General features: G+C 41.0%; 1 protein-coding gene across 1 annotated transcript in view; it reads right to left on the bottom strand.

Annotated features, from left to right (window-relative positions):
* ryr2a (ryanodine receptor 2a (cardiac)) overlaps positions 1–27,453 on the bottom strand; it is a 190,202-nt gene that overhangs the window by 66,881 nt on the left and 95,868 nt on the right. Inside the window, exons 47-78 of the mRNA XM_073490144.1 lie at positions 26,771–26,903; positions 26,299–26,402; positions 24,966–25,101; positions 24,661–24,847; positions 24,249–24,357; positions 23,966–24,086; positions 23,613–23,782; positions 22,796–23,016; positions 19,295–19,385; positions 18,572–18,712; positions 18,139–18,302; positions 17,843–17,921; positions 17,633–17,722; positions 17,090–17,227; positions 16,857–16,966; positions 15,481–15,596; positions 14,941–15,064; positions 14,113–14,228; positions 13,177–13,241; positions 11,980–12,101; positions 11,621–11,670; positions 8,959–9,019; positions 7,103–7,341; positions 5,617–5,698; positions 4,884–5,014; positions 3,915–4,042; positions 2,765–2,957; positions 2,448–2,530; positions 1,774–1,931; positions 1,072–1,159; positions 484–576; positions 190–360 (exon numbers count right to left, since the gene is read on the bottom strand). Of these exons, the coding sequence (XP_073346245.1) occupies positions 190–360; positions 484–576; positions 1,072–1,159; positions 1,774–1,931; positions 2,448–2,530; positions 2,765–2,957; positions 3,915–4,042; positions 4,884–5,014; positions 5,617–5,698; positions 7,103–7,341; positions 8,959–9,019; positions 11,621–11,670; positions 11,980–12,101; positions 13,177–13,241; positions 14,113–14,228; positions 14,941–15,064; positions 15,481–15,596; positions 16,857–16,966; positions 17,090–17,227; positions 17,633–17,722; positions 17,843–17,921; positions 18,139–18,302; positions 18,572–18,712; positions 19,295–19,385; positions 22,796–23,016; positions 23,613–23,782; positions 23,966–24,086; positions 24,249–24,357; positions 24,661–24,847; positions 24,966–25,101; positions 26,299–26,402; positions 26,771–26,903 (4,014 nt within the window). The remainder of the gene's footprint in view (positions 1–189; positions 361–483; positions 577–1,071; positions 1,160–1,773; positions 1,932–2,447; positions 2,531–2,764; positions 2,958–3,914; positions 4,043–4,883; positions 5,015–5,616; positions 5,699–7,102; positions 7,342–8,958; positions 9,020–11,620; positions 11,671–11,979; positions 12,102–13,176; positions 13,242–14,112; positions 14,229–14,940; positions 15,065–15,480; positions 15,597–16,856; positions 16,967–17,089; positions 17,228–17,632; positions 17,723–17,842; positions 17,922–18,138; positions 18,303–18,571; positions 18,713–19,294; positions 19,386–22,795; positions 23,017–23,612; positions 23,783–23,965; positions 24,087–24,248; positions 24,358–24,660; positions 24,848–24,965; positions 25,102–26,298; positions 26,403–26,770; positions 26,904–27,453) is intronic.

The raw sequence follows: 27,453 nt of genomic DNA on the forward strand, positions 1-27,453 counted from the left end.
ATTAATTTGTGTTGGGAAATGATGCTACTTGAAATTTAAAGTAAGCATTTCACCTGAAGTGAGTGAAAGTTCATGTATCGTTAATAAAGATTAATAAAACTATCAAGTCAAGTGGTTCATATAGCCCCTTGTCATATGGATGTCTCATACAATAGATCATTTTTTATTATGCGGAAGCAGTTTTCCTACCTGGGTGAAACGGTTCTTAGCCAGTGCGATGAGCTCTTGTTCTCCGGGGGCACAGATGTTGAGTCCAACAGGCAGCAGGCGCTTCAGAGTTGCAACAATCAGACTCGTCTGCATCGAGTATCGATCTCCCTTTCTCTTCATTTTCTTCCTCTCCTGGTCTGAAACTATTCCCTGAGGCAAAGGTAAACATCAGAATACAAGAAATACACACAAGTATTGATTAAGTTTCATGTTGTGTACCTCCTTATGCAGACCTAAATTCACTCCACACCCCTTCTATACATTTGTCAATACCTTTGACATCTTACACTTGGTGTCAGTGATGAGGAAGGACATGTTGTTGATCTCATTCTGGACCACAAAGTTCTGCTCTTCTCTCTTGAAGTTCTAGAGATGAAAACACTCATCATTCATCACTCCAGGGTTATATTGTTATGAGCTGAACACACTGCTCGCATGGGCAGCGCAAGTCTTGCTCTTTATTTCAGCATCCATGTTAACAGGTTAGAGCAGACACAGTGAGTAGCGTGGCTCACATGCATGTCCAGCAGTGGTGTGTCATCTAGTGATTCAGAGTCTCGCCTATTTTTACCATGACATGCGAGCGGTTCTCAGCAAAAATAGACCTGAAAATGACCTGTAGATAGGTCAACAGACATCAACATCACACCAGTGCTTCGCTACAGTTTTACTGTCTGTAGATGTAGAGTATGTCACAGACATGAAGAGAATACACACCTGTGCACTCTTTTCTGAACATCAGAATGTTAGCATTGTCAGAGCTATCTTCTATCGTGCTCAGTTGTTTACCGCTCACTGTCACATTTTAAATCAGCAGCATGTTACTGTGCTACTTTACATTCTACTAAATGATTTTCTTACATGAGACTTGGCCCAGAAGATGAAAACCTCGGCTACCATGCGGAACAGCTCCTCAGCCTCTGGGTTGGACTCCTTCAGCCATCTGGCCCTGTCAGTATATCAAGGCAGTTTAGTGATAATGGCACCAGTAAGTGTTCCCTGTGCAGTTTTAGACCTCAAGTAGTGCTACAGAGCTGTTTGATGAATGGGTCCCTGTTTTGTTTATCACATGCAATTTGCTGACATATTACACTGTGACTAATTGTGTCACACTAATGTACTAATTAACTAATGGTGATAACAAGCCAAGATATGCATTACTGTGACAACAAAGGCGGGGAAGAAGAAGACTGCAAGCTAGTAAACATGGATGTAAACAATACAAGATTTAAAGTGCTTAAAAATCTACTTTGCAAATGTTTAATTAGGAAGAAAATGCACTCAGTAAACCTTTCAGAGTTCAAGGACACAAACAATGTATTTTGTTGTTTAACACGAATGTAAATATAACTTTTGTTTGCTCACAAGGAGTATCCTTGTGAGCAAACAAAAGTTATGTAAAGTTATTAAACAGGACAACTTTAAGCATCTACTGGACGGGCATATATCACATTGTGTAATTCATTTGTGATGTAGGTCATGGTATGGTATGGTATGGTATGGGATGGTATGGGATGGGATGGGATGGTATAGGATGGTTAACCATTCAATAGAGCAGTGTACCTGTTGTAGTCCACAAATCTTATGAGGAGAGGGTAGAAGGCATACAGGTCTCTGACCAGTATGGTGAACTGGTCCATGATGAGGAGCTCTGTCTCTGACATCTCACCCCTTCCCTCTGCCTTACTGTGTTCCTCATCCATTAGCACAACTGCTGCTTTCTACAGGACACATTGATAGATTGATTGATTTCTCATAATCTAAATACCACATATATTGTGATCTTAACTGAAGTAGCAGTATTATAATCATACTTTTAATTTCGTATGAATGTTATAGGACATTGTAATCTAGAATGAAAGCTAAGTAGAGTATCAGTTCAGGAGAGAAAACCATATTAGACAAATCTGTGGAAACTAGTGCAAAGGAGCTGCTATTAAATTTTGGGACAAGAGTAGATGAAAGTCCAAGCAGTTATTTTGTTTTGCTGGCAGACGAAACTAAATCATTTAAAATAACACGTCAGTGTAAACAGTCACATCTTTACAGTGACTTACCCTAACACTGTATTTAGCAGTATTTTAGGCTAATTTTCACCTGAACCTGTGTGAATATGATTGAAATATTTACAGATTAAGAACACTGCATTAGAATGACAAACTTCATGTGAAAGTCCACCTATATTGATGATGAGCAACAAAACAATTTATAATAAATAATAAAATGACCAGACATACTTTTTTGAGTTTCTCCATCAGAGGCAGGAAGTGGGTCTTGAGAAGCTGGGCTTTGGCTTTGCTGATGATTGGCTGAGAAAATACTTTAAAGCAACAGAGATGGGGTTAATTTATCGTTATATTGATTAAGCATAGAACAATACATATTCAACTATTTGACAAACACATAGAAACAAAAATATTAAGCTTAACATTAAATGCACTTTTAAAAATTGCATTCTTTAAATAAAGTCATTATCACTATTCTGAAACACATCTCAAGGTAACATGAGAGGTAACAGATATGGAACACACACACACACAGATATCATGTTTACCTGCCAGTCTTTTCATCCAGGCACCTTCATCTATTCCCAGGTTGTTGTAGATGATTTTGAGAATGTTTCCCAGCAGAGTGTTCATATGTTCAGAGGTCACAGAGGTGCAGCAGCTGTCAGCTTTGTCTGGGTTGCTCTCTGGTCCGTGTTCCCACCAGTGAGACATGTAGCTGCACAACATTGGCAACACCACCTGCAGAAAAAGGAAAAACGCATACTGCAGGTTAAACAATCATGACATTCCTCTGCTCCACATCCTGTCATGGTGCAGTTAAAGCCCCCCTTGAGTGTATTTTGGTGTTTTTATATTTCATATATATATTTCAGAGTCATTTCCTGGCACTGTTGATGAGCCATACTATTCGGTGAATATTTTTTGACAAATAACTGCTCAATTCTTAGTCACTAAATTGAAGCTGTTGCTAATATGGAATAATGACATATGACTATAGTAGAATCTGGGAGTCATATGTCATCCTCCAATATGGGTTACAAAAAGCAGCGTGGCTTCTTTAAGAAACAGGGCAGTGCGTAGTGTGTGAGTGGTCGAGCAAGAGAAGGACAGATAGTTTCTGTATTTCTGTGTTAGTGACCAGAGCAGAGAGGGAAGTTTAGCAGAGAAGTTGTCTCGTAAATGTACAGTAGAAGTTACAGGTTGACATTGCAAAAACTCTGCATCTGCTCAATATACAAGAAGAACTTCTGTTTGAGTGACAGTTATCACTATCCCTGCTTATATTCATGCAGCTTGTCCATGCTAATATCGATGCTATTGCTAATCCATGCTAATGATGTTGATCTTGCCAGAACAGCAATCTGGTTGCCATGGTAATAACAGTGTATGACTATTAACCATGCCCCCATTTTCTGTTTGAGAAAGAACGTTGACCATTAGACAGGAAGAAAAACTGAGGGGGGATTTAAAGCTTCCTGTTGACAGTTTGGCAATTAACTCACACAGATAAAAACATTGGAGGAGCATTACTGGGTTCCAATGAACAGAGGCTTAACATCTCTAATTTTCAATGAGCAATGTGTGAGGTGTCCCTGGCACTCGCTAACACTATGAAAGTTATAGCACCCTGAAGAAAAAGGTACAACAGAAATATGGTTGATATGCATTTTTAAGGAAGTTAGTTATATATCCCACCTCCATGACATGAGGCATCTGAGTGTATCTCATGCCAGACTCTGCTAGTTCCATGATCTCCTCCAAAGACTTCTCTAAGTTTGGGATGAGAGGACAAACCTCCCCAACCTGCCCTGGAAGACCTAGAGCTAAGAGGTGGAAAGAGAAATGTGGTCAAACAACAAACATAAATATAAACGTGAAAGCATACTTTATTGTGATGTGGACTAGTAATGGAGAATGCTAGTTCACATCCTGGGCATTGCCGAGGTGCCCTTGAGCAAGGCACCGACCCCTAACACTGCTCATTGGGCGCCGTGCATGTGGCAGCCCATTCACTCATCTCCTCTATACACTGTGTGTGTGTGTGTGTGTGTGTGTGTGTGTGTGTGTGTGTGTGTGTGTGTGTGTGTGTGTGTGTGTGCATGTGTGTGTAATGTGAGTGAAAAAGAGAATTTCCCCATTGTGGGATTAGAAGGGATTTTAAAATAAAAAAAAAATTTTAAAAAAAAATTAATTATTACATTTTTATAAACATATTGACAATGTTAAACTTGTATCACGCACAGAACGTCGTTAGTTACCCTCACCTAAAGACATTACTTTTCAATCATCTTATTTCATCACCTGCTGAGCCATCAGTAACTCCCGCACATAAGTGTTGTGTTTTTCTGTTTTTTTTCTTTTTATTAAAAAGAAAGTGGGAGCAACTAGTGTTAGCCGTCTTTCTTTAATGGGTCCAGTTGTGGTGATGGAAATAGACCAGACTGTCAGAAGTCAGGAACGGGTAGTGTTATCTCAGCACTCTGTATATTACTCTGTAATTTGAATCTCAGAGTAACTAACAGAGTCTTGCATTGCATTAAGAGTAAACATAATTCTCAAGGTATATAATTACTACAGCACTTGTATATATTGAGCACCCTTGTACGTGAAATGCAACTACACGGAGCAGCTAAAGAGTGAAATGAAAATCACATTGAGCAGTACCTGCTCTGTCTTTAGCTCCTTTGCTATTGTAGATGGAGAAGCTGTTGAACTTGTTGATGTGATGTTCAAGGAAAGCAACAGGGAAGGCTGCTGAGAAGGCAGCTAAACATTTGCCTAATGCTGGACGCTGTCTGGAGAGAGTAGAGTAGGAAAGAGAGAGGAAGAGGGAGAACATTTTTTTTTTTTCATTAGGAGTCATTTAATTTTTTTCTTTTTTTAAATAAATCGAATAATGTCAAAATGAATAACCAAAACGTTCAGCAGGGTTTCCTCAAACTGAGAAAAAAGTCCCAATAAGACAACATGCTGACTCCTGTAAACTGTTTACCAGTACAATAACTGTTAGAAGAGGAATGTGTACATATCTGGTAATGATACAAATTTTTTTACTTAAATGTTCTACTGTCCAGCAGTAGCTTGTGGTGCATGTGTAACGTTTAGCAGCTATATTTTCCTGTCTTTCTAACTTAAATATTTTCAACAGTCAAATACAGTGCTTGCTGGAGAAAGATGCACATCATACATGGGGTTCTTAAGCTGAGGCATATACTAAGACGCAAGTTCAACATACCGAGGATATGTTGCATTTATAAGGCTTGACTAACTCTAACAATCGCAATCACACTAAACTTTCACGCAAAGGCGGTTATTGGCTCAATAAGTCAACCCAGGTTTTCTGCATCTCGCCGAGGCTGAATTTGACTTGTATTGTACCGTATTGGGGATACTGTACCTCTCCACATAGATGCTTTTGTTGGTTCCCAGGAAGTATAGGCTATTGAGGATTCTGTAGCAGGAAACCTGGACATCATCCACTGGAAGAAGAGAGGCAAACAAAACTGACTGCAGTTTACATTTGAGGAAGCAAATAAAACAAACAAAAAAAAAACAAACAACAATTATAAAGTTTTGCTTCAGAATAAAAGAGGAGTTTTATGTTGTACATGAAAACGACCTCCTTGACGCTAATAAGTCAGGCTTCAGGACTGCTCACTCCACTGAGACAGCCCTCCTCACAGTGACTGAGTCCCTCCGTGCCGCCAGAGCCTCATCCCACACATCAGTCCTCATCTCCTCGACTTATCCTCTGTGTTTGTCACAGTCAACCACCAAATCCTCCTCTCCAGCCTGACCGAACTTGGCATCGCTGACTCTGCTCTAACCTGGTTCACATCATACCTGACAAATCGCACCTTTCAGGTCATGTGGAATGGCTCCTTGTCCAAACCTTGCTTTCTGGAAACGTGTCCCTCAAGGATGGACCTGTCAGTCACTGTCGAGGACTACATGGTACCGCTTTCATCGACTGCGAGGAACCTGGGCGTAATCCCCGACGACGGACTATCCTGACCTGCCCCCCCAAACATCACCACGGTGGCCCGATCCTGCAGATTTGCCCTCTACAACATCCGCAGGATCCGGTCTTTCCTCACAAAGGACGCAACGCAACTCCTGGTTCAAGCGCTGGTCATCTACCACCTGGACTACTGCAACTCACTCTTGGCTGGACTCCCAGCCTCTGCGACTAAACCGTTGCAGCTTATCCAGAATGCTGACCCCTCCTCCTCCGTGACCTCCACTGGCTTCCTGTTGCGGCCCGCATCCGATTCAAGACGATGGTGCTGGCCTTCAGTGCCGTCAACGGAACTGCACCCATCTACCTCCAAACCCTGGTCAGACCACACGCCCCAGCGCGAGCACTTTGCTCTACTACATCAGCTGGCTGGCTGGTACCGCCATCACTGAGAGCAAACAAAGGTCGCTCAGCGAAGTCACGACTCTTCTCTGTTCTGGTGCCCCAGTGGTGGAACGAACTCCCGACCAAAGTCAGGACGGCAGAGTCACTCGCCATCTTCCGCAAAAAACTCAAGACTCACTAGACTCACCCCCAAAAAGTACTTTTATGTTCCTACCCTTAGCACTTACATCATAGCACTTATGTACTTAAGGTATCCTCGATAGCAGCTACTTTGCTCAGATGAGGGCTTGAAAATTGTTCCTATTTTTTTGTTTCTACTTTATCGACGGTGATATGTTGTGGTTTTTTCTTGTGACAAATGTACATGTAAGTCGCTTTGGACAAAAGCGTCTGCTAAATGCCCTAAATGTAAATGTAAATGTACATCTGACATTATCCTTAAAAATGAAACATGAAGACATTAACTGTTCTGATTTCACCTCAGTCATTTGCAATGTGAACAACAAACGTCAGTACGCACATATGAGGTCTTCTCCGAACATGTTTTGTCCAATGTGTTCAAACAGGGAGGAGAGGACGGGCAGCAGGGCAAAGGTGGTGTAGTTGATGATCTGAGTGACACCTCGTGGCTGCTCTCTGCTGTGGGTGAACTGACCCAGCTTCAGGTTCTCCTGAGTCTTCTCCAGATCTTCTGCTGCACTGTCGAAGAACGACCGCAGGGCGGCCTTCACTGACTCCAGACCAGTCTTCATCACTGTCCTGATACATGTGGAAAGGATAGGATAGGTTTGACATTACTGTTTTTACAAGATAGATCAACTGTATTTTAATGCAAGAAAGTGCAAGAAAACACACATTCTATGACTTGATCACTGCCCCTGAAAATAATTTAAACAAATGACATACTCGTGAATAATAAAGAAACGAAAAGGAAACAAAGACAGACAAACAGCCAAACCATATTATATCACAGGTAAAATGCCAGGATCAGACTCTTTCAAAGAAAGAGCCGGACATTTAAGCCAGGTTTGGTACTTTTAATAAAATGATTTGTTTTTATCTCTTCTGCCCCTAAGCAGGACATTTTAATGGTCAATATGAAACGCCATTTCTAGGCTGATTCCTCTCAATGTATCTGAGCCCAGAATACAGCTAACAACACAGTTTCTCATTTTCATAACATGTAAACATTACTGGCTTGCTATTTCCATTTAAAAATTATACTGATACGTCAGTACAGAGCCAGGACCTCAGTTTCGATAAGAGGCAGAAATCTGCCACATTTTGGAAATGCAGCTCTGAGAGTATTCACCATCCCAAAACCTTGAAAAGGAACCACTTTTCTTTTTCTTCCACTCCTTGATCTGTGCATATTCTACATTTACATAATGATTCATTCCATAATAAAGCCCTAGGAGGCAAGTGAGAAAAAAAATCTGGTGAAAGGTGAAAACGAAGGGTTCGTGGTTCCTTAAATTTTTTTTATCTGTGAAACAGTTGGGAATAAAAGGTTTTGCCAGAATTTTAAGTGTTTGTTGTGGTAATACTCACCTTGGCCACAAGAGACAGACATTTACCCCTACGCCATGTTAGTACTAAAAACATTCTTATTTTCTTCCAAGTCAATTTCACTTCCTCCATTCACTCAAGGTACATATATTGTGTGAGGCGAAGAGAGGAGATTATTTCATCCTTTCACATCTTTACTGTGTGCGAGGGGCACCGTGACACGCAACAGCTGTCAATCAAATTCCCTCAGAGAGATTAACGACTATTTGGCCAGGTTATCATAAACAGCAGTTATCTTATCATTGAAAATGTTGTTAAAAGTAAGTAAGTTAAAATTGTCTGATAATACAACAATGGTGATACAAGTTAATTTGAGGGAAATTAAAGCCTAGTTCAGAATAAATAATTGGAAAAATGAATGACAGCTTGCTTGCTGCTAAGTCACACCAAGTGGATGTTAACGGTCACCCAGTGGTTGACAGGGCTCACAGTAAAATAATGGCTTGTTTATTAAAAAAAATATGGTAAAAATATGAAATGTGAAAAATATGGCTACAAAATAATTGGGACTCCCCTCAGAGATAAACAAATGAGTTTAAAAGACTGGCTTATTACACCACACAAGCCCTTTAGGTACTAAGGCTTAAAGGGCCCTTCTGCTGCAAGCATCACATTGAAATCTCCCAGATGGAACACTTCATAAAAGTACAGAAAAACATTCTGCCCACATGACCCTGCGCTGCTACAACTCCATCCAAGGGGAAACATTGTTACCTTTAACATTATTCACACACACACACACACACACACACACACACACACACACACACACACACACACACACACACAGTGTATGTCTTTCCTTACCTGGCATCCAGGCTTTGTCCTAGTATCTGCAGACAGTTGACTATGGATGTTGCATTGTTACCTGGAAAGTAGACAGGATTATGTGACAGGAAACCCTCTGACAGTAGGAACTGAGGTTCCTGTCTGTCAGGAGTATGAATAGTCGAGTACTAGAGCACACACAAAACAACAAAACAGCCCTCTTCAACTCAATAAGAGCAAAGAAAAACAAATCTTAAGACTCAGAAGTTTGTGCTTAATAACATAGCAGAGTATCATATTAAAAGAAAAAAGATGTTCCTTTAAAAATAAAAGCTTATCATTTTATATTCATAAGTGAGTAATACAATCTTATTAATTCCAAGCCTTTAACATTGTCAACAGGATGAGAACGCAATAATCTGACAGCCTGATAAATATTAAAAATAAATATCTTTTATTTTGCTAAATGTGTCTGTTTCCAGTTGTTTCAGTCTGCAGAGGTGGAACATCTTTTGACTTTGAAGCTCCCGAATAATTTGAACAATTGGCAATCCTCACCACACACAGCTGCTGAGCAGAGAATGAGTATACACACACCCACAATATCATGCATGTTTGCACAAACATCCATGCACACACTATTTGATAATGTTCTTATGTTCATCCTCTATCTGTCTCTCAGTCCCACAAAAGCACATAGCTGTATATCGACAATAACAGATGCAAACCCCTATGGAATAACTTATTCTATAATGTGTCGCAGACAGAAGTTCCTATGTAATATGATATGTAAGTAATTTTGGATCTTCACTCTGTCCTCAGTATTGCTTGCACAAATATATATTTTGCTCAGTAAATGGTCAAAGGCACAGCACCGACTTAGATCAATTCCCTAGCATCTGATCTTAACATTTAAAAGGTACCCAGTGGAGTTTTTGACCACTTGTAGTGCTGTACACGTCCATGTGGATCTCCTGATTTGTTACAATTCAATACACATTCCTGCCAATCATTTCAGATGCTTCAACTGATCTACAGCTTGCTGGAACATAAGAAACAAAGCAATGTGCAAACAAAGGCAGTGAAAAAGAAGAGTGCTAGTAACTTGACTCAATGTAAACAATGCACATTTCAAACTTTTCAGAAAAATCTAATCAAATGTTTTGCAAGGAAAGAATTATATTGAACAAGTTCTCTATTCCTCAAGGATACATGCAGTTGGTTTTGATGAGGTTTTCAACAGTCATGTTGTTTGTTTACAAGAAAATTAAACAGGACACCTTTAACCAATGTTTTCCTATCCCTAATCAGAATCCACTTCATATCATTCAGAGGACCTGAAGACCAGAGTGAATCCATTCCTACAGACAAGGTACATAATACTCAAGCTTCTGGTGTTTCTTTGTATTGCTTGAAACACATTATGGACAAATAATGGCCAAATTATTTGAATACATATTCACATCCCACTGAGCAAGCAATGTCTGTGGACGGACATGATATGTTGATATCATGTCCGTCGTTTTGGACAACATATCATGTCAGTTAGGCCAGGCCATGATCTGGACATCCATTGACGGCCAGAATTAGTCGATAAATGACGTTGAGAAAAGACGTCCAATCAGGCCATAATCTAGACATCCACTGACATCCAGAATTAGTTGAGAATAGACGTTCATACTGGCTATGATCTGGACGTCCACTGACAGCCAGAATTAGTCGATAAACGACATTGACAAAAGACGTCTGGCAAGCCCATAATCAGTTGATAAAAAACACTGAAAAAAGACCAAAGAAAAAAGATGCCAGTTGGGGTGGAGAGACAGCATGGCTAAGAGACAGTGTATGCATCTTCCCATGGCCATATAAACGTCTATACAACGTCCAGAAAAGACGTATAAAAAACTTTCATTCTGGCTCCCCAGAGGACGTCTTCTAGACGTCTTTGGATGTCCATAAATGACATCTAAAAGACGTGATCTAGACCACTTTTTGCTCACTGGGATTATTCAATTTATTCAATTTATCTGTAATGCTCTGTGGTTAAAAACATGAAAAGAACAAACAGTGCCTAAAATAAACATCTTAATATGTATTTTGGAAAAAATCCAAAATACATATTAAGATGTTTATTTTAGTTCAGATTTCTGTTCTGGAAATTACTGACAGTTTCAGATTTAAATTCCTACCTGACCTAAATATAATATAATCACCAAAGTTGATTTACCTAAACGTGGGTATGGTATCAGCACTAGAATTGACAAGAAGTTTTAAGCAATACCCATGCAATTCATCAATAAAAGAAATACTTGTCGACAGCCAACATTTGCCTATTAATGCTTCCAGCAGACACAATCCAAAATTAACTCTCCTGTTAGCTCTGGTTTGATCACCACCAACTCCTGAGAATAATTTCTGGCTCTTCAGCTGCTAAATGCTCCACATTGTTCACCAGCTGAAATCTAACTGTTTCGGCTGTTTAGTGCTGAGCACATAGTGCTGATGAAATGAGACTGAACCAAAACAGTCAAGTTTGAGGCTTATAACCAAAACAATGAGCTAAAATAATTATTATTACTAAGCTCAGTAGAGCTGAGAGGAACTGCAGAGTTGGTGATGATATTCATTCATACGGCACTCACACTCAGAACAACAGCAGAGTGGGAGCAGAAGTGGAAACATTAGGCATGAGCGTCCTTACCAAATAAGGATATCCTATGTCTGACAAGAACTCCCAGTTTGCAGAAAAGACTGAAAAGATTCAATGAAAGGAGAGGAAGAGGTAGAGAGGGAAACAAAGAGATAAAAGAAAGGTGTGAGAGAGAGCCAGAGAAGGACAAGGAGAGAGCAGGAGAGATATAAAAGGCACACAGCCTGATGTCAAGCTGTTGAGACTGCAAATAGCTCAATGACTGATATACGCATGTATTCAATTGGAAATAACAGTCAAAGGCCTTATTCAACATTTTAACAACAGTACACAGAAACTTGTATTGTATCCTGCAGTACTGGCATTGTTGGCTTCTATCTGGCTGTTGCTGTATCATGTGCGACACTCACCTGGTCACCATCTCCTTCTCCTTGTTGGAGGCGTGGCCACCGCTGCTGATTGGATGGATGGCTGTGGACAGGAAGTACAGCCTGTGGTTTTTAAAGTACTGATCCACCAAAGGCAAGACGACCTGAGGGTTAAATGACATAGATACTCAATGTGATTACCGTCTGTCTATCTTTAAAATAGAAAAAACTGGGTTAAAAGTCTTTAAAACTATTGTTTTTGGGTTTTTTGCAGTCAGTGTCATTGCAACACTTGTCATTCAATGCACATAATTTGGTTAAATCAAAAAATACATTTAAAATAATTGGTGAGCGTTAAGAAGTCTTGCTAAAGGGCACCTCAATGCTACTATTTTATGCTGCTGGCTTACCTAAAATTGTCCCACAGTCTTTCACTAAATAATCATTATCTATTTCACACAAACTTTCAACTATTTAGAGGCCTGTGTTCATACAACTGGAATTGCAAATAATTTCAACATAAATGCTATCAAAGATCAATTTAAAGTTCACCCAAGAATGAAACACCCTCGGCATAAGGTGTAACTCATGCATCCATTTTGGACAGGGTGTGCAGTAACAGTTTTAAAAACAGTTTGGGATCTCTGGGCTTCCAGAAACTTCGATTACACTGGACAAGTAGGTTTTTATTTTTTGTTTAAAAACAAGTCCCCAGCTACTTCAGTGGTTTAGAAGAATGCTGCAACATTGTTTTGCTGTGAAGCTTAAGAAATGTTTTTGTGGACTATGTAACTTCACCCAACTTTTCATCAGCATGGGAGTAAGTAAATAATGACTGAATTTAAATTTTTCAGAGAACTGTTCCTTTAAGTTATGCTGTGTCAGGAACAACTATATGGCACATCCAAAATTGATTTAATGGTTTATACTACATGTGCAGTGTAGATCAAATGTTTCTTTTGTTAATTATCGGTTAATAGGAAGTAATTTGAATTAATGGCAGTTTTTGTAACCCCTATGCGATGATTTGGAATAGGCTACTGTTGCAGACAAGTGATTACTGTTCGATAAGATAATCTTCATATTGCACACCCTCAACTTCAGTGGTTTCTTCAGGAAATGTAAACCCATAGTTCAATATGGTGTTTGAAAACATTAGATAAAAACACTCAAAGGTCAAAGTTAACATAGTTAAATACTTAATGGATTGATAAATCAAATAGAGTGATGAGGGCTGACCTTTCCAAAGAACTTAATCTGCTGCTCATGAGGAATCTTCTCCCCCATCTGTCGTGTTCCTACATCTAAAACAGGAAGAACACAGTCAATGTCAACAAGATCTGGACAAATTTACATGGTGACATTCACTTGACATCTGCACATTTCTTGAGATGGTTCAATATTTCAATCCCATTCCATAAATCTTACAGGCATCAATTTGTGGCGCAAAGTGAAAAGAGTATTCAGTGTGGTAGCCAATACCCTCTTCATCAGTAACTACCAGACTGTGTTCTTCAGCTTGTAAACTGCACAGAGGGAAGTACACTTGCAACTCCAAATATAAGATTTAAAATAATTTTCACACTGGACAAGTAGCTGGATACACACTGTGATTTAGAAATTTATTCCACCTGTCTTTTTTTTTCATGTCTATGGATTCAAGGCAGATTCACATGAGTCTACACGTGTTATGTCTGTAAAACAGCCCCCCTTACTTCTTTAAATTGTTAGTGGTGCATGGTGCCTTATGTTACATCACTAGAATTAGCCATCCTGAATATATGCCTTCCCACCACTGGTGTGTAGGTTTACAGAGAAAATAACAGCGGGGACTGTTTGACACATTGTGTGGTGCTGGTGTGTCTTTCACAAAATCCCTGCACCAGGAAGCGCTTTGCTTCAGGGAGTCGGTGCTGTCAATAGCAAACTAGGCATTCTAATGATCTGCATGGCCTTATCTAAAAACAAGTAGGCAAATTAAAACTGCATACAATTTACACTCACATAAATTGTAGCCACCCACTCAGCATGTAGCTGTTATTTCGATGATACAGAACCCCTTCCTCTCTGCACCAGCCAGATAAATTTAGCCCACAAAAAGTATTTGGTATGGATATTGCATTATATTAATTTCAAAGCTGTAATTTCCTTATTATTCACTGAATAACATCTCACCAAACTCCATCATGTGTTGCTGTGCCTGGTCTACGTATGTGATGAGCTGCTGGAGGAAGGTGTAGGCAAACCGTTTCTCTATAGCTGGAGTGTCCAGCTCCTGAGACTTCACCCCTCTGGAAATAACAGACACAATCTTGAAGGAATAATCTGACATTTTGGGAAATATGCCGACTTTTCATATTACCCAGATTAACAAGAAAGGATTGATACCCACTGGATATCTGTGCATCCATTACAGAGAGTAAGTGGGTCAACTGTACACAAAATCTCAAAGTTGTAATTTTTAGCTGTCACTGGGGTAGCTAGCCAAACAGTTTTGCTCTTCTTATACTGTCTGCGGTATGTTTGGATAAACACATCCAGTCCATCATACTGGAGGACAGGACTTTGGCCCAGACATATGAGCAAACAGGCATATTTTGTGAAATTCCATACTGTCCCTTTAAAGCAACATTATGTAACTTTTCTACCTTAAAATAACAGCTTCAAAATCATCTTGATGGTACAGTGTCTTGTAACCGGATGAATGGTGTCTCTGTCACAGCCACTCCGCAACTCACTTGTTTCTGCACTATGTATCTTCAGTGAGAGGGTAGGATCACAGAGTTTTCAAGACATAACATTTTTATGACTTTTCTTTGTAGTTAGCACCTACATAATGTTGCTTTAAGCTTGTCAAAACAAACCCAGAAGATATAGACACTGTTACACAAACTGTTAAGCAAATATCGCAGCTTATACTTGAGTTCAACCAATCAAACTAATACAAACTCTTGCTTTATAGTACCTCCAATCGGTGTGTAAAGTGTAGAGCCTATTTCCTACCTGGACACAGTGTAACCGTTGATCTGGAGGAACTTGAGAATGTCTTGTGCTTTTTCTCTGTCTTTGGATTTCTCTTTGGCAGTCAGTGTATCATAGGGAACCAGCAGAGGATGGTTTCCTCCACCTTTAGACAACAGCAACACAGCAGGATCAAGAATGAAGATAACAGGCTGACACAGACAGGACCAGTATTTGTTTGAGCACCCTTTTCAATGGTCAGTAAAGCACACTGAGCCTCAAACGCATTCATATTTATTTAATTCAGTATTAGTGTCCTTGCTATCAGCTCAGAGGAAATTAGTGTACTTTGCTTCGTTAATGATCTGTATCCTAGTTCAAATGCACAGTTGAACAGTTCGTAATGAGTGGAATAGCACATTTACACCGCTAAAATGCAGACTATTATGTCCAAAACGTATGCTGAAACTCTGGTCTGTGTCTTTGTTTCATCAAATAATGGCAACAATACAAAATTGGTGGTGATGACAGATCAGGAAAAATGTTTAGGGAACACTGTGTGTGGATGTGTCTTATATGTACCTTTGGCTTCCAGCTCCATTTTCTTTTTCCTGGCCCAGATATTATGATAATTCTCTGCAAGCAGCTCAGCCATAGACTGGACAAACACAATGTTAAACACATCTGGCTCTGTTACACTGCACATTTCAATTCATCTAATCATCTACAACATCTTCTAGTGGGTTTAACGATATCACTAGTCTCCCTTAGTGCTAATAGCCCTGCATGGGGAAAAGTCCATGAGGGTCTTCAAGTAGTTCTGTCAAAGCTTTGAGGTGTGTTTTTGGCTCATTATCCTCATTATGAATACTTCTCCACAAAGGTCAAATCAGAGGGTGGAGCATGTGATTGCCTTGCATGTGATACCTATCCTTGGTCCAAGTTGAGACAATTCTGTGCAGGAGTCAAACTACAGAGGGGGAACAACAACCTTGAATCTTCCCACCAACATGTTTCACTGTGGGTTTGAAACTCATCTCATCTCATTTTCTTAACCGCTTTATCCGTGAGGGTCGCGGGGATATTACCGCTTTATCGCTTTTATTGTTACTGGAGTTACTGGAGCTGGACGAGTCACCAGCTCATCGCAGGGCCCTCTTCTGACGGCAGAGGCTGCCACACAAGGTGCCAGCTGCGCGTCAGGAGCAATTTCGGGGTTCAGTATCTTGCTTAAGGATACTTTGGCATGTGGCTCAGTTCCGCCCAGGGGAGCCGGGGTTCGAACCAGCAACCTTCTGGTCGCTGGTCACCTGCTCTACCACTGAGCTACAGCCCCCAGTTTGAAACTGTGATATCATTCTTTCTCCTGTTCGTCTCAGTCTAACTTGGAATTATTCATAAGTACTGTAGGAATGTGTTTTAGAGTTCCATGCACTGCCCCCCCCTTAGCCCCCTTGATTTGACTTCATACTGCAGCGGGATAATGAGCCCAAACACACCTCAAAGCTTTGCAAGATCATTCTAAAATTCATGAACATTTTTCAAAGATTCAACTTTTCACTTGTAATGTTAGGCTTATATTATCATTTGTAATGACAAGAAAATAGTATTACATTCAAAACAAAGGCAAAATAGAAGTATTTTCACTGGTGGTCTCAGACTTTCTGACCCTACTGTATATATACTAGGGCTGTCACAATATCAGATATTCATTGATGATTACTGTGGCGACAAGGTTTCACGATAACAATATTATATAGAGAATTATGAAAAATTCTTTCTTTGTATGGTGTTTGGCAACCAGTGTTAAGGTGAATTGCCACCACCTACTATAATAAAGCAAGAACAGAAAGAAACATCATATGTCTATTCTTAACATGATATCAATACTTCACTTTTTGAATATCATTTTAATATTATCGGTTATTGTCAATACCAGTTGTGACACCGCTATATACTGTTTTCTCCTCTGGTGCATACAGTAACCTACCTGCATGTCTCTAGACAGTGTAACATTGCTCATATCAATGGGTCTGGGGCTGAAGGCTGGAGCTCCTTCAAAAGACAGCTGAAGAAAACAGGATATATATTGGTGTCACTTTCTATATAAATACCCAAAATGTAAATTAATCTTTTATGGTGTGTGTGTATGTAATTGCGTGTGTATGTGTCACTGTGTGTTTGTGTATACCTGGCTGGCCTGTGATATCCTCCTGGACTTGTTGTGGAGGCTGGCAGGGTCTCCCTCTCTAATTCTGTCAATGCTCCAGCCCCACGCCAGCATGGTCTTCAGAGACTCTCTGACGGGCCAGCAATATGCTTCTTTATCCTGCAAGATTATGATCAAATTTTAGACAAAAACTGACAACGACTCAATGTTCACAGGTAACCTTTAAGTAAAGCTACCACCACAGTAAACAACAGCTTAGGCCAACAGTGGCTCAAATTTGACATGCCTATTTGACCATAACACTGGGTATCCACAACTATTCCAGGCTAGTGGTAAATGATACACCAGAATCAGGATTCCAGAACTGAATCTGGCCCAAAGCGGGTACCTATAGAACCTATCCAAATCGTGCAGCCATAAATTGGCCAGATTTAGCTCGCATTCGGTGATAATGTGTAGTAGCACAGCTATATGCAAAGACACTCAGTCAACTGCTTAAGTTAAAACTAAATTAAACATTTCATGAAAGCATGAAGCCAGATTCAGACCGCTGCATGCTCCTACCTTCTCAGTGAGGCTTTTGTATGGTTTCAGTAAGGTGTGGCTCTTGGAGATTTCACACATCTGTTCCCCAAATGACCAGCCATTGGAAAACTGTAAAACACACGAGAGATATATTAAAATGTATGTACGCATTTCCATAACATAATTACTGAAACATCATTAAAACAAACAGGACTACATCATTTTTGATGTGACTCGTTGTCTCCTTACCTTTTCTATACACCACTTCTCATGGATGTGCTCTGCATATCTGGTAATGAAATAGTCCAGTTTCTCTGGGACAGTCACACTGGTGAGGGCAGAAAAGAAAAAAGAAAAAAACAGATTCATATATGTCAAGGCTGACCTGAAACTCAAGTTACTATCTTTGTAACTTAAAGGAACAAAAATCTGAATTTGTATAGGCACCAAAAATAACTTTAACAAATAAGCATGACCAAACATGTAGACACTTGTTAAGTAGAAATCAAACTTATTTCACAAAGACAAAATAAATATGTTTATACTTGGCAGTGTCTGCAGGCTGTGGAGTGAAGTTCCCCTCTGAGTCCATGGACGACTGTTTCTCCATCATGGCCATGTAGTTGGACTCCATGTAGTCTGGAGGGAGAGCTCCGGCCACAGCACTGAGACATGGTAACGCCAGCTTAAACAGCTCCTGGTCATATCGCTACATTGCGAAAACACATGCACAGCGCAGTCCCTTATACAGTACATCAAAAGACAGCATTGTCATGCTCCCACTGCAGTTTTAACCCTCCGGTTCTACTGTTACATTTATACACATAGTATTTAATTTCTGCTGCTAGTGGTCTATTATTAAAAACAAAGGACATAGTGTGGTGTTTAACAAACGCCATTGCCAATTAAATCTACAGGTGAAAAATGTTCACAGAAGAGGTAGTGTTTTAAAGTTGTATTCACGTTATTGAGCCTTACCTTGCGTGACAAAGCATCAAATATTCCCCAGAACAGTTTCCTGGAGAGATGAAGCTCTTCATCTGACGCGGCTCCGAAGTTTCCCCAGCCTCCAGCCAGGCAGTAATACTTCCAACAGCGCTCATAGTGATTGGTCAACAGCTGGGGAAAGTCAAGAGACCATTCATTGGTCATCTGTTGGCTTTAAGAACCATTTTCTCAAGAAAAAAAAGAAGTGCTGCCGATGGCACTCAAAGATCAACATATTTTTAGTAAATCTTAAATCAGAAATGCTGATGCAAAGGAAGTACACTTGTAGAAAAAGCATTGTGTTGTTGACTATGCAATTCAAATGTGTGTATTTTCTGAATGTGTTGTAGACAATCAAATAAACTTCTCCTTGTCATATTAGCAACACATCATCACAATTTCATGGTGGCCTGGTGAATTATGCCTGGCTCTTTGTGACTGTTGTCTAAGCTCAGGTAACAGGACAGTAAAAATATGTACAGTGGAGATGGGAGTGTTAAATGAATATTCTTCAATTAGAAGAAGGAGATTTTTCTGTATGATTCACATACAACCATACTCAGTACAATGCAGTGAAACTTGTTCACCTTGGGACCAGCTTCCCCTCTCGGCCAGTGGCTTGGTCAAAGGCACTGGCAAGAGGCCTAACCACCATGCTACTTAAACAAGTAAAGTCCCTGCACATTTGTTTGAAAAGCAATTTTGAAATCTCACCTTTAGAGGCATCTTGGTGTGTTCATTAAGCAGAGGAACATCAAATACCAGCCTCCGCAACAGATGCTGCATCATGGAAGGCCTCAGCTTACTGCACATGATACGATCACATACATTAGTTGGTTATTTCCACTGCCACACAGAAGCAGTATAAAAAAACAGTAAACAAAACAAGGGGAAAAAAACAAATGTAAATGAAACAATGAAATAAGAAAACAGAAAGAGAAACTGCTTTCGAAAAATTCATCACAGAAAAATGAAAAGTGAATGAGTTGGGAATGTCATGATTTGGAGATTTTGTGTGGATTTTCCTTGCTTGGTGTGTTTTGTTTTTGCCTGTGTGTTTCAGGGGTGCGGCGGAGGCTGGGCGTGTCTTTTCTGGAGGGCTGGAGTTTTCTGTCTCGCACACCTGCAGCAAATCTCATCAACTCCATCTTAAATGCTCTGGTCTATTCCTCACTCGCTGCCAGATTGTTTTCGACTCTACTATGTGGTAGATCATACCTTCAAGCCTCTAGTTAATTTTTGTATGCTTGTACCTTTGCTCTCCAACGGACCTAACCCTGTCTCTCCTTGTCTTCTCAAGTGTGAACATCTCCCTTAAGGCTCCAGCCTCATAAGCCACCAGCCTCCACCACATGCACCTCTGCCCCTCGTCTCAGTCCACCGCACCAACTCTCCAAGCCTGCCTACCCAAGTTCCACTCTGTGCCTCAACGAGGAAGAGCCAAAGCACAGCCACCAAGCGAGCTACCCACCTGCCCAGCATTGACGACCTCAAGTAACCCCTTTGCTCACGAAGCCTCCCTGCACTCGGCCACTGCCACCTATTCCACCTGCACTATTACCTGACCATCAATAAAATTCATGAAACTAAAAGTCTCGTTGTCTGCTTTTGGGTCCTGCAAAACTATTACCAATCGTCACAGGGAAATTAATTAATACAAATATAGTGATTAGCAGCAATAACCAACTTGAACCCAGAGCTGTTGAGAGTGAAGCACAGTTGCAATTAGAGGAACAGAAAGCAATGCTCACAAAATATAGTTAAAATGACTAAACTCTTGGGGGCAGTTTCACAAAGAATGTATAGTAGCTTACGATAGCACCATTAAATGCACATTTCTTGAAAAAATGCTATCCACCACCTCTCAAGGCCTGGTTAACAAGCTACATTGTGCTCATGATATTATAGTGCAAAGACAGTCATAACTGATTCTGAGCACAATTTGGCCTTGTTTTGGTTCTGATTGTGATTATCCATGTGGCAATGTATAAGACACACCCTATAGCAACACTGATGCATGCAGCCCCCGGTAGCTCCTTCAAATTTTGCTCTATTTTTGTTTTCTCACTGTTATTTTTTGGCTTTATTGCTGAAAAACATATTGCCTTTGGCAGAAATATTTTCAACAGCACTGGAGAAGAAAGGACAGGTTTGGATAAAGAGCAGCAGACTTGAGATGATCACTGCCCCTAGCATTGTTCGACCATTTAACCTGACCAGCCAGACCACCCCAAGGAGTAAGGAGTCGGGGTGAGAGTGATGCTAATTCGGCTTGGTTTAAGGCTGCTACTGGCTAATGTCTGGTCACAGGAAGAGGAAATGGACAAAAATCGGTCTCAGGCTGGCCAAACAATGTGAAATAAGACTGCTGTGCCCACATCTTTACAGACACGTGTCTCCACCTCAACATCCTGGATCAAGCTGTTGCATTTGATGGGTGGACCGTGTTCCAGGCCAGCCGAGCAGACTCTGCTGACGATAACAAACCTTTGTGACAAGGCACCCCATACATTATACAGTGGTATGCAAAAGTTTGGGCACCCCTTAGGAAAATCACTGCATCAGTTTGTCACTTGCTGAGCTTTTGAAGCAGCAACTTCATTTTAACATATGTTATACCTTCCGGAAACAGAAACATCTCAGTAGTGAAATCATTTTTATTGGTCCAACAGAAACATTTTTATGTGCATTTAAACAAAGAGAGGAATTTATGTGGCCCTCAACTCTAACAAGGTTTCCAGCACCTGTGCTAGCCACGCAGCCCGATAACATGATGGACCCTCCACCAAATTTCATAGTAGGCAATAAGTTCTTCTCATGGAATTCAGTGTGTTTTTTTCGCCATGCATACCTCCTCTTGTTCTGACCAAATAACTCAATCTTAGTCTCATCTGACCACAGTATTTTTTTCCAAAATGCTTCTGGCTTGTCCAGATGTGCTTTTGCATACCTCATGCGACTCTTCTTGTGACGGACACTCAGGAAAGGCTTTTTGCACATCACCCTTCCAATGAGCTTTTCCTGGTGCAAAGTACGCTGGATTGTGGAACAATGAACAACTACAACATCAGCAGCCAGATGTTCTTGTAGTTCTCTGGAGGTGGTCTGTGGCTTGTCTGTGACCATTCTAACCATCCTTTGCCTGTGCCTTTCCTGTATTTTTTTCGGCCTACCACATCTTTCCTTCACAAGGACTGTTCTTGTGGCCTTCCGTTTCTGCACTACATTTCTGACTGTGGAGACAGACAGTCCAAACCTTCCAGATAATTTCTTGTACCCTTCTCCTAATTAATAATAATGAATTATCTTAGTTCTTAGGTCAGTGGAGAGTTGTTTAGAGGCCCCCATGTTGCCACACTCTAAGAAAGAACCTATGACAAGCACAGCCAGCAATTACCTATGTTAAACAGCCTTTTTCATGATTGGTTCCACCTGTCTTTGTAATTGAAGGTCTCAGGGGGTAATCAAAGCAATTTTGTGCTGCAACCTGTCAGCTATAAATCCCTACAGGTCTTGAAATGAATGTGATTAAAAGGGTGCCCAAACTTTTGTACATCCCATTTTTTACATTTTATTTTATTATAATAAAACTATGTAATGCTACTCTAAGAATTTCGGTCTGGAAAACACTCAAATGTCTACATCTCTGTAGGAAAACAAATCTTGTTGCTGTGATCTTCTCTTATAAAGGTAGAGCAAATTATCATGAAATCTCAGAGAGGTGCCCAAACTTGTGCATACCACTGTATATGTGTTTTAGTTAACACCAACTCTCTGAAGAGTAATTTTCACTTTAACTGCACGTGGCTATCTGTGCTGTTGGTTATGAATTGAATGAATTATTTGCACAGGTTTAGAGCCTACAAAAGAGTGCAATTCTTCTGTGAATTTGTTTTGAAATTCTTTATTATTATTTATTTTTTTTATTCTATAAACCTGGTGTTGTAAAATGACTATTAAATAAACCTTTGAAAAAAGTTACTGTTTGGCGGAAATTTATGGATGTTCTGATAAGTTCTAAACTGAATCTTAAATAAGATTAGCTGACACATCAGTTGTTCAGAACCATAGCCATAAATCAGCTAAAATCCAGTAAACATCTTACAGCCTACATGACCCTCCAAAGTGTTATTACAATAATTTACACTGTGGAATTCTGATAACTCTATCACATGCATTACTGTTTTGCTATCCTCTGTTGTAATCCAATCTTACCCACAAACAGCCAGCAGACACTCCTCTATGGCATCTCTCTGGGCTTTGGTGAGGCAGCAGCCTTTGGACAGGCGGTAAACGGTGTGCAGCAGGGAGTCAATCAGTGAGGCAAACGGCTCCGTACCCGCAAACAGTGGAGCACACTTAGTCAAAAGAGGCAACACAGCTGTACACAGGTACCTGTTGAGGGCAAGGGCCATGTCTGTCGCACTGAGAGCAACCTGACACAAACATAGAGACAGGAGAAGAGAGGTGAGAGAAAAGACTGTTTGAATGTGTTAGCATCTTTGGTCTGGGAATAATGTGCATTCAGGGTAGTGGGATTAAAGAGGAGCATGGTGTGTTTGTGTCTGAGAAAGACTAGAAGTCCAGCTCCAAGAAATGCCTGATAGTAAGTGAGAGTCTTCTTAGGTTGTTCCATTTAAAGCCGAATGAATGGATTTTTTTGATACTTGGAGGCATTGAAACATCTGGTAACACAACATCATAATATATCACAATATGTGACGTTGTTGTAGCAAATAAGCAAACTATACATCCAGCAGACATTGAGCAACATAAGCATTCATATGAACTGGTGTTCCTGGCCACCCAGTTAAAGGAAGTCCTATAGCTCTGGTTTGGTCTCCACCAACTCCTGAGAAGAATATCTGGCTCATTAGCTGTTAAATGCGCCACGATGTTCGTCTCAAACTGTGTCTGTCTGCTGTTTGGTGCTGAGCAGGCAGTGTACAGTGGGTTTATCAGAAGCTAAAGCTGCTTGAAACAAGGTAGATGAGTGAGTCACAATTGTTTAGACAAACGCACACACACTTACAGTGTCCAGAGAGGCAGCAGCTCTCAGGTCTGGTAAGAACCCGACTTCCAGCAGGTGTAACAGGAAATTTTGGTCTTCTATTCCATAGACTCGGTCCAGAAACAGAACCATGGCTGCTTTGTGATCTGGACAGAAGCCAGCTGACATGTCTGGCTCCACCACCAACCCATCTATGCATGCACAGGCAAACAAATAAACACAAGCATAACCAGATTAAAGTTGAGATTTAACCATCAACTAAATCACTGCCTGCACATTTTCATCTTTGATCCCATACTGGACCTGTTTCAAATCAAGATTACTGTTTCATGCATGTCATGTCAGGTGGGGTGGGTAATGATGGGGTTGCTTACCTTTAGCCAGGTTAGGCATGGAGAATGGAATGCTGATGACTCCCACCAGGTCTTCAATAGGAATCAGAGACCTTAGAATGGCTCTGATACGAATTGCTTCACCTTTACCAGCATGGATCAACTGACACAAAATAGGTTAGGTTATTGTGTGTGTGTGTGTGTGTGTGTGTGTGTGTGTGTGTGTGTGTGTGTGTCTGTCTGTCTGTCTGTCTGTCTGTCTGTCTGTCTGTCTGTCTGTCTGTCTGTCTGTCTGTCTGTGTGTGTGCAGTGTGGTGTCACTCACATGCATCTCTGGAGCACAGCGGCCCAGTAGGTCAATGAGAGCAGCATAGAAGGTCATGATGGCATTTCCCATATGGATGGTATCATCTTCCTCTTCCTCCATCATGTCACTGCTACATACATACACACACACACACACACACACACACACACACACACACACACACACACACACACACACAATAACATGTCATAGATAGCTCATGTCTCAAACACTTTCTAATTTTAAATCAAAGGTTTTCTAAAGGTTAGGAACATTGCAGGTGTGACAGCAGCCATGTGTGTTGGGTAAATGCAGATACAGATAGATAACCAGACACAGTGTAGCTGTAAATATAGTGTGATATTTCCCTTAAATCTCATTATCTAATACTATGACATCCAATTAATGAGACATGATGATGAAGTCTTACTGTGTCTTGCTGCTCTCAGATGTAGGAGAGGGACCGTCTCTGGACAGATCCTTGGAGATCTTAATGGCTTCCTCCATGGCTGCCAACAAACCATCACCACCTTCACCGCGGAGGGCAGGGCCAAAACATTCTGGTCGACGAATCAGAAGCCTCACCACGACGTTGGCATTCTCCTCCACACTTTCACCTGGCCACAGAGGAGTAGAGGTGTTCTTGACAACAACATTACATTGCATAGATTTGACCAGTAACATAGTCCCCATTGAGAAAGGGGATTTGTGAGTTGAAACTGTTTAAATTTTCACCGTTGCAGAAGACAGCAAAGCGTAGGAAGTCAAGGTAGCGTTCACCCTCCACAGGGTTCCAGCCGATGTCAGGGTATCCTTTACGCACCAGCATCACACAACTCTGCAGCCCACAGCCGGCCAGGTACTGCACCACCTGCAAAGGAGGAAAAAGCCGCAAGAAAGATGTTGTATACCCCACACGATTGCCTGCATAACTTATTTAAAAAAAAAAAAAAGCAAAAGCAAATCTATGCACACCTGAATTTATGACAGATTAATTTGTGGGAAGCACAGCTTGATTCAAAATTTAAAAAAACCTTCACCATTGGTATATGCATCTGTTCACATTTATGATATGCCTGATGAAAGCTTAAGAGTCTACGATTCTCACAACTTGTAATGTTAAGAAACTTCATCATCACGGCATTTTACTACCAAGTGTTTCCGTTCTGATTACCATCAATCACTTCACTACCAAAGACCATGCCTTCGTTTAGTGTAAAGGTAATTTTATTTTAATTGATAGAAGGCTTGATGAGGGTAGGGACAGGGGGTCGAGGTAGGTGGATGAAGGAAAAGGGGAGTCGAGTACGTTGGATGAATGGAAAGGGGAGTCGAGTGTGCTTGGACGGAAGGAAAGGGGGTCGAGTGCGGTTGGACGACAGAAAGGGGGCTCGAGTGTGTTGGAAGATGGAAAGGGGGGGTCACGTGCGTTGGACGACGGAAAGGGGGGTCACGTGCGTTTGACGGCGGAAAGGGGGGTCGAGTGCGTTGGACGACGGAAAGGAGGGTCGAGTGTGTTGGACATATGGAAAGGGGGTTGAGATCGGTGGATGGATAAGAAAAGTGGGGGGGTAGAGATCAAGATGAAGAAGAGGGGATCGTATAAGGTTGTAGAGTGTCTTGTCCGTCTAGGAACCAGGGAGGTTGAGACTCAGAGTGGGGGTACATCTCAATAAGCACGCTCCCCATTTTGAGTGGCTTCATTATCCCCAAAAAGGTTTACTGGCTATGGGCTCGTCAGATATCAGAGTCGAGGAGACGGGCTGTTCAAGGTTGTTTGCCGAGATGAGATAGAGAGGTGGAAGTACAGAGGGATCAGACGTGGATGGTGGCTGAAAATGGAGGGACTGGTGTAGGGTGAGAATCCAAGTCTCGTGACAAGGATTTGAATTTTCGGGAATAAGAAGGGAGGAGCTTGTGCCCCCAAAGAAGTGCGGTGATGGCGACTGGATACGTTTGTAGAGAACGAAGGAAGGAGAGAGTGAGGATAGTCAAGGGTCCAATGACTAAATACTGGCTGCTCCCAGCTTCGCAAATGTGAAATGTGCTAATTTGTGCTAATGCTAACCTTCTCCAGGTCTGGCTCTCTTAAAGCCAGGGCCAATTCATTATTATCCATCACTGATGCTGCAGCCACATCCAGAGGAGTAGAGCCTCGCATGGAAGGAGATGCTGTGGACAGTAGAGTAGGAGTAGAGTGGGAGTGGGAGAGGGAGAGGAAGGAGAGGAGAGGAGAGGAGAGGAGAGGAGAGGAGAGGAGAGGAGAGGAGAGGAGAGGAGAGGAGAGGAGAGGAGAGATTATTAATTTGACATATTATGCAGGAAGAAAACAACTCACAGAATTTGAACAAAAACAGTGGCAAGCAGGAAGTAGTGAGCAGAGGATCTCCATTTTCGAAAAACAGTGAATATGAGTACATCTAGTTATCTAGTTATACATTTCATTAATTTGACTAATAATCTTAACTCAAGAAGAGAAAACAAAACAAAACAAAGAACCCAGCAGATTCAGTTTAACATACACACACAAACACACTCACCGAGGCCAACACTGCTGTTCTCCAGCAGGTAGCTGAGATGGTCAAACATGGCTTTCTGGTTCTGACGGCTGATCCGACAGAAGTAACAGAGAAATCGACAACAGTTGGCCACCATTTTAGGAAAGGTGATTTCCTACAAAAACACAGACATCATGGACAGGGTTGTTACACAAAAATCATTCACCATTATTCTTCTCATTTTAAATGTTTCATTAGTTGCGTTTCCATCCACCTTTTCTTATTCACATTTTCAAAAATTGCGAATCAATACTTGGATGGAAACGCCAGAAATTCGAAAAAAGGCAGTACATTCGCAAAAAAGTTTTTACACTTGGAGGGGGTGGATTTGTCAGCGTATCGATAAAAGGAAAATGCGACTTTTTGTTATGGAAACAGGTTTTGCGAATAAATCATGACGTGGTATGACGTCCCAAAAGTCCTTCACCCGGCGACGTTCCCAAACAAATGGAGAATGACGCGGTCTCCCTCCAGCAAACTCCGACAGCACTCGTAACATTAAAAATCTTCTTTTCCTTCTCCTCTTCAGGAGGGTTTTGTAGGCTGTGAACGCTGACAAAATTGTAGCTAATGTTCTCCCAAGAGCCGACAGGTTCACCAGTAAATTGTCCATGATGTTGAGTGTCAGCTGAGTGTCAACTGTCATGGATACATTCACGCTCTCT

This window comes from Pagrus major, chromosome 20 (assembly GCF_040436345.1).
Source record: "Pagrus major chromosome 20, Pma_NU_1.0".
Taxonomy (NCBI): Eukaryota; Metazoa; Chordata; class Actinopteri; order Spariformes; family Sparidae; genus Pagrus; species Pagrus major.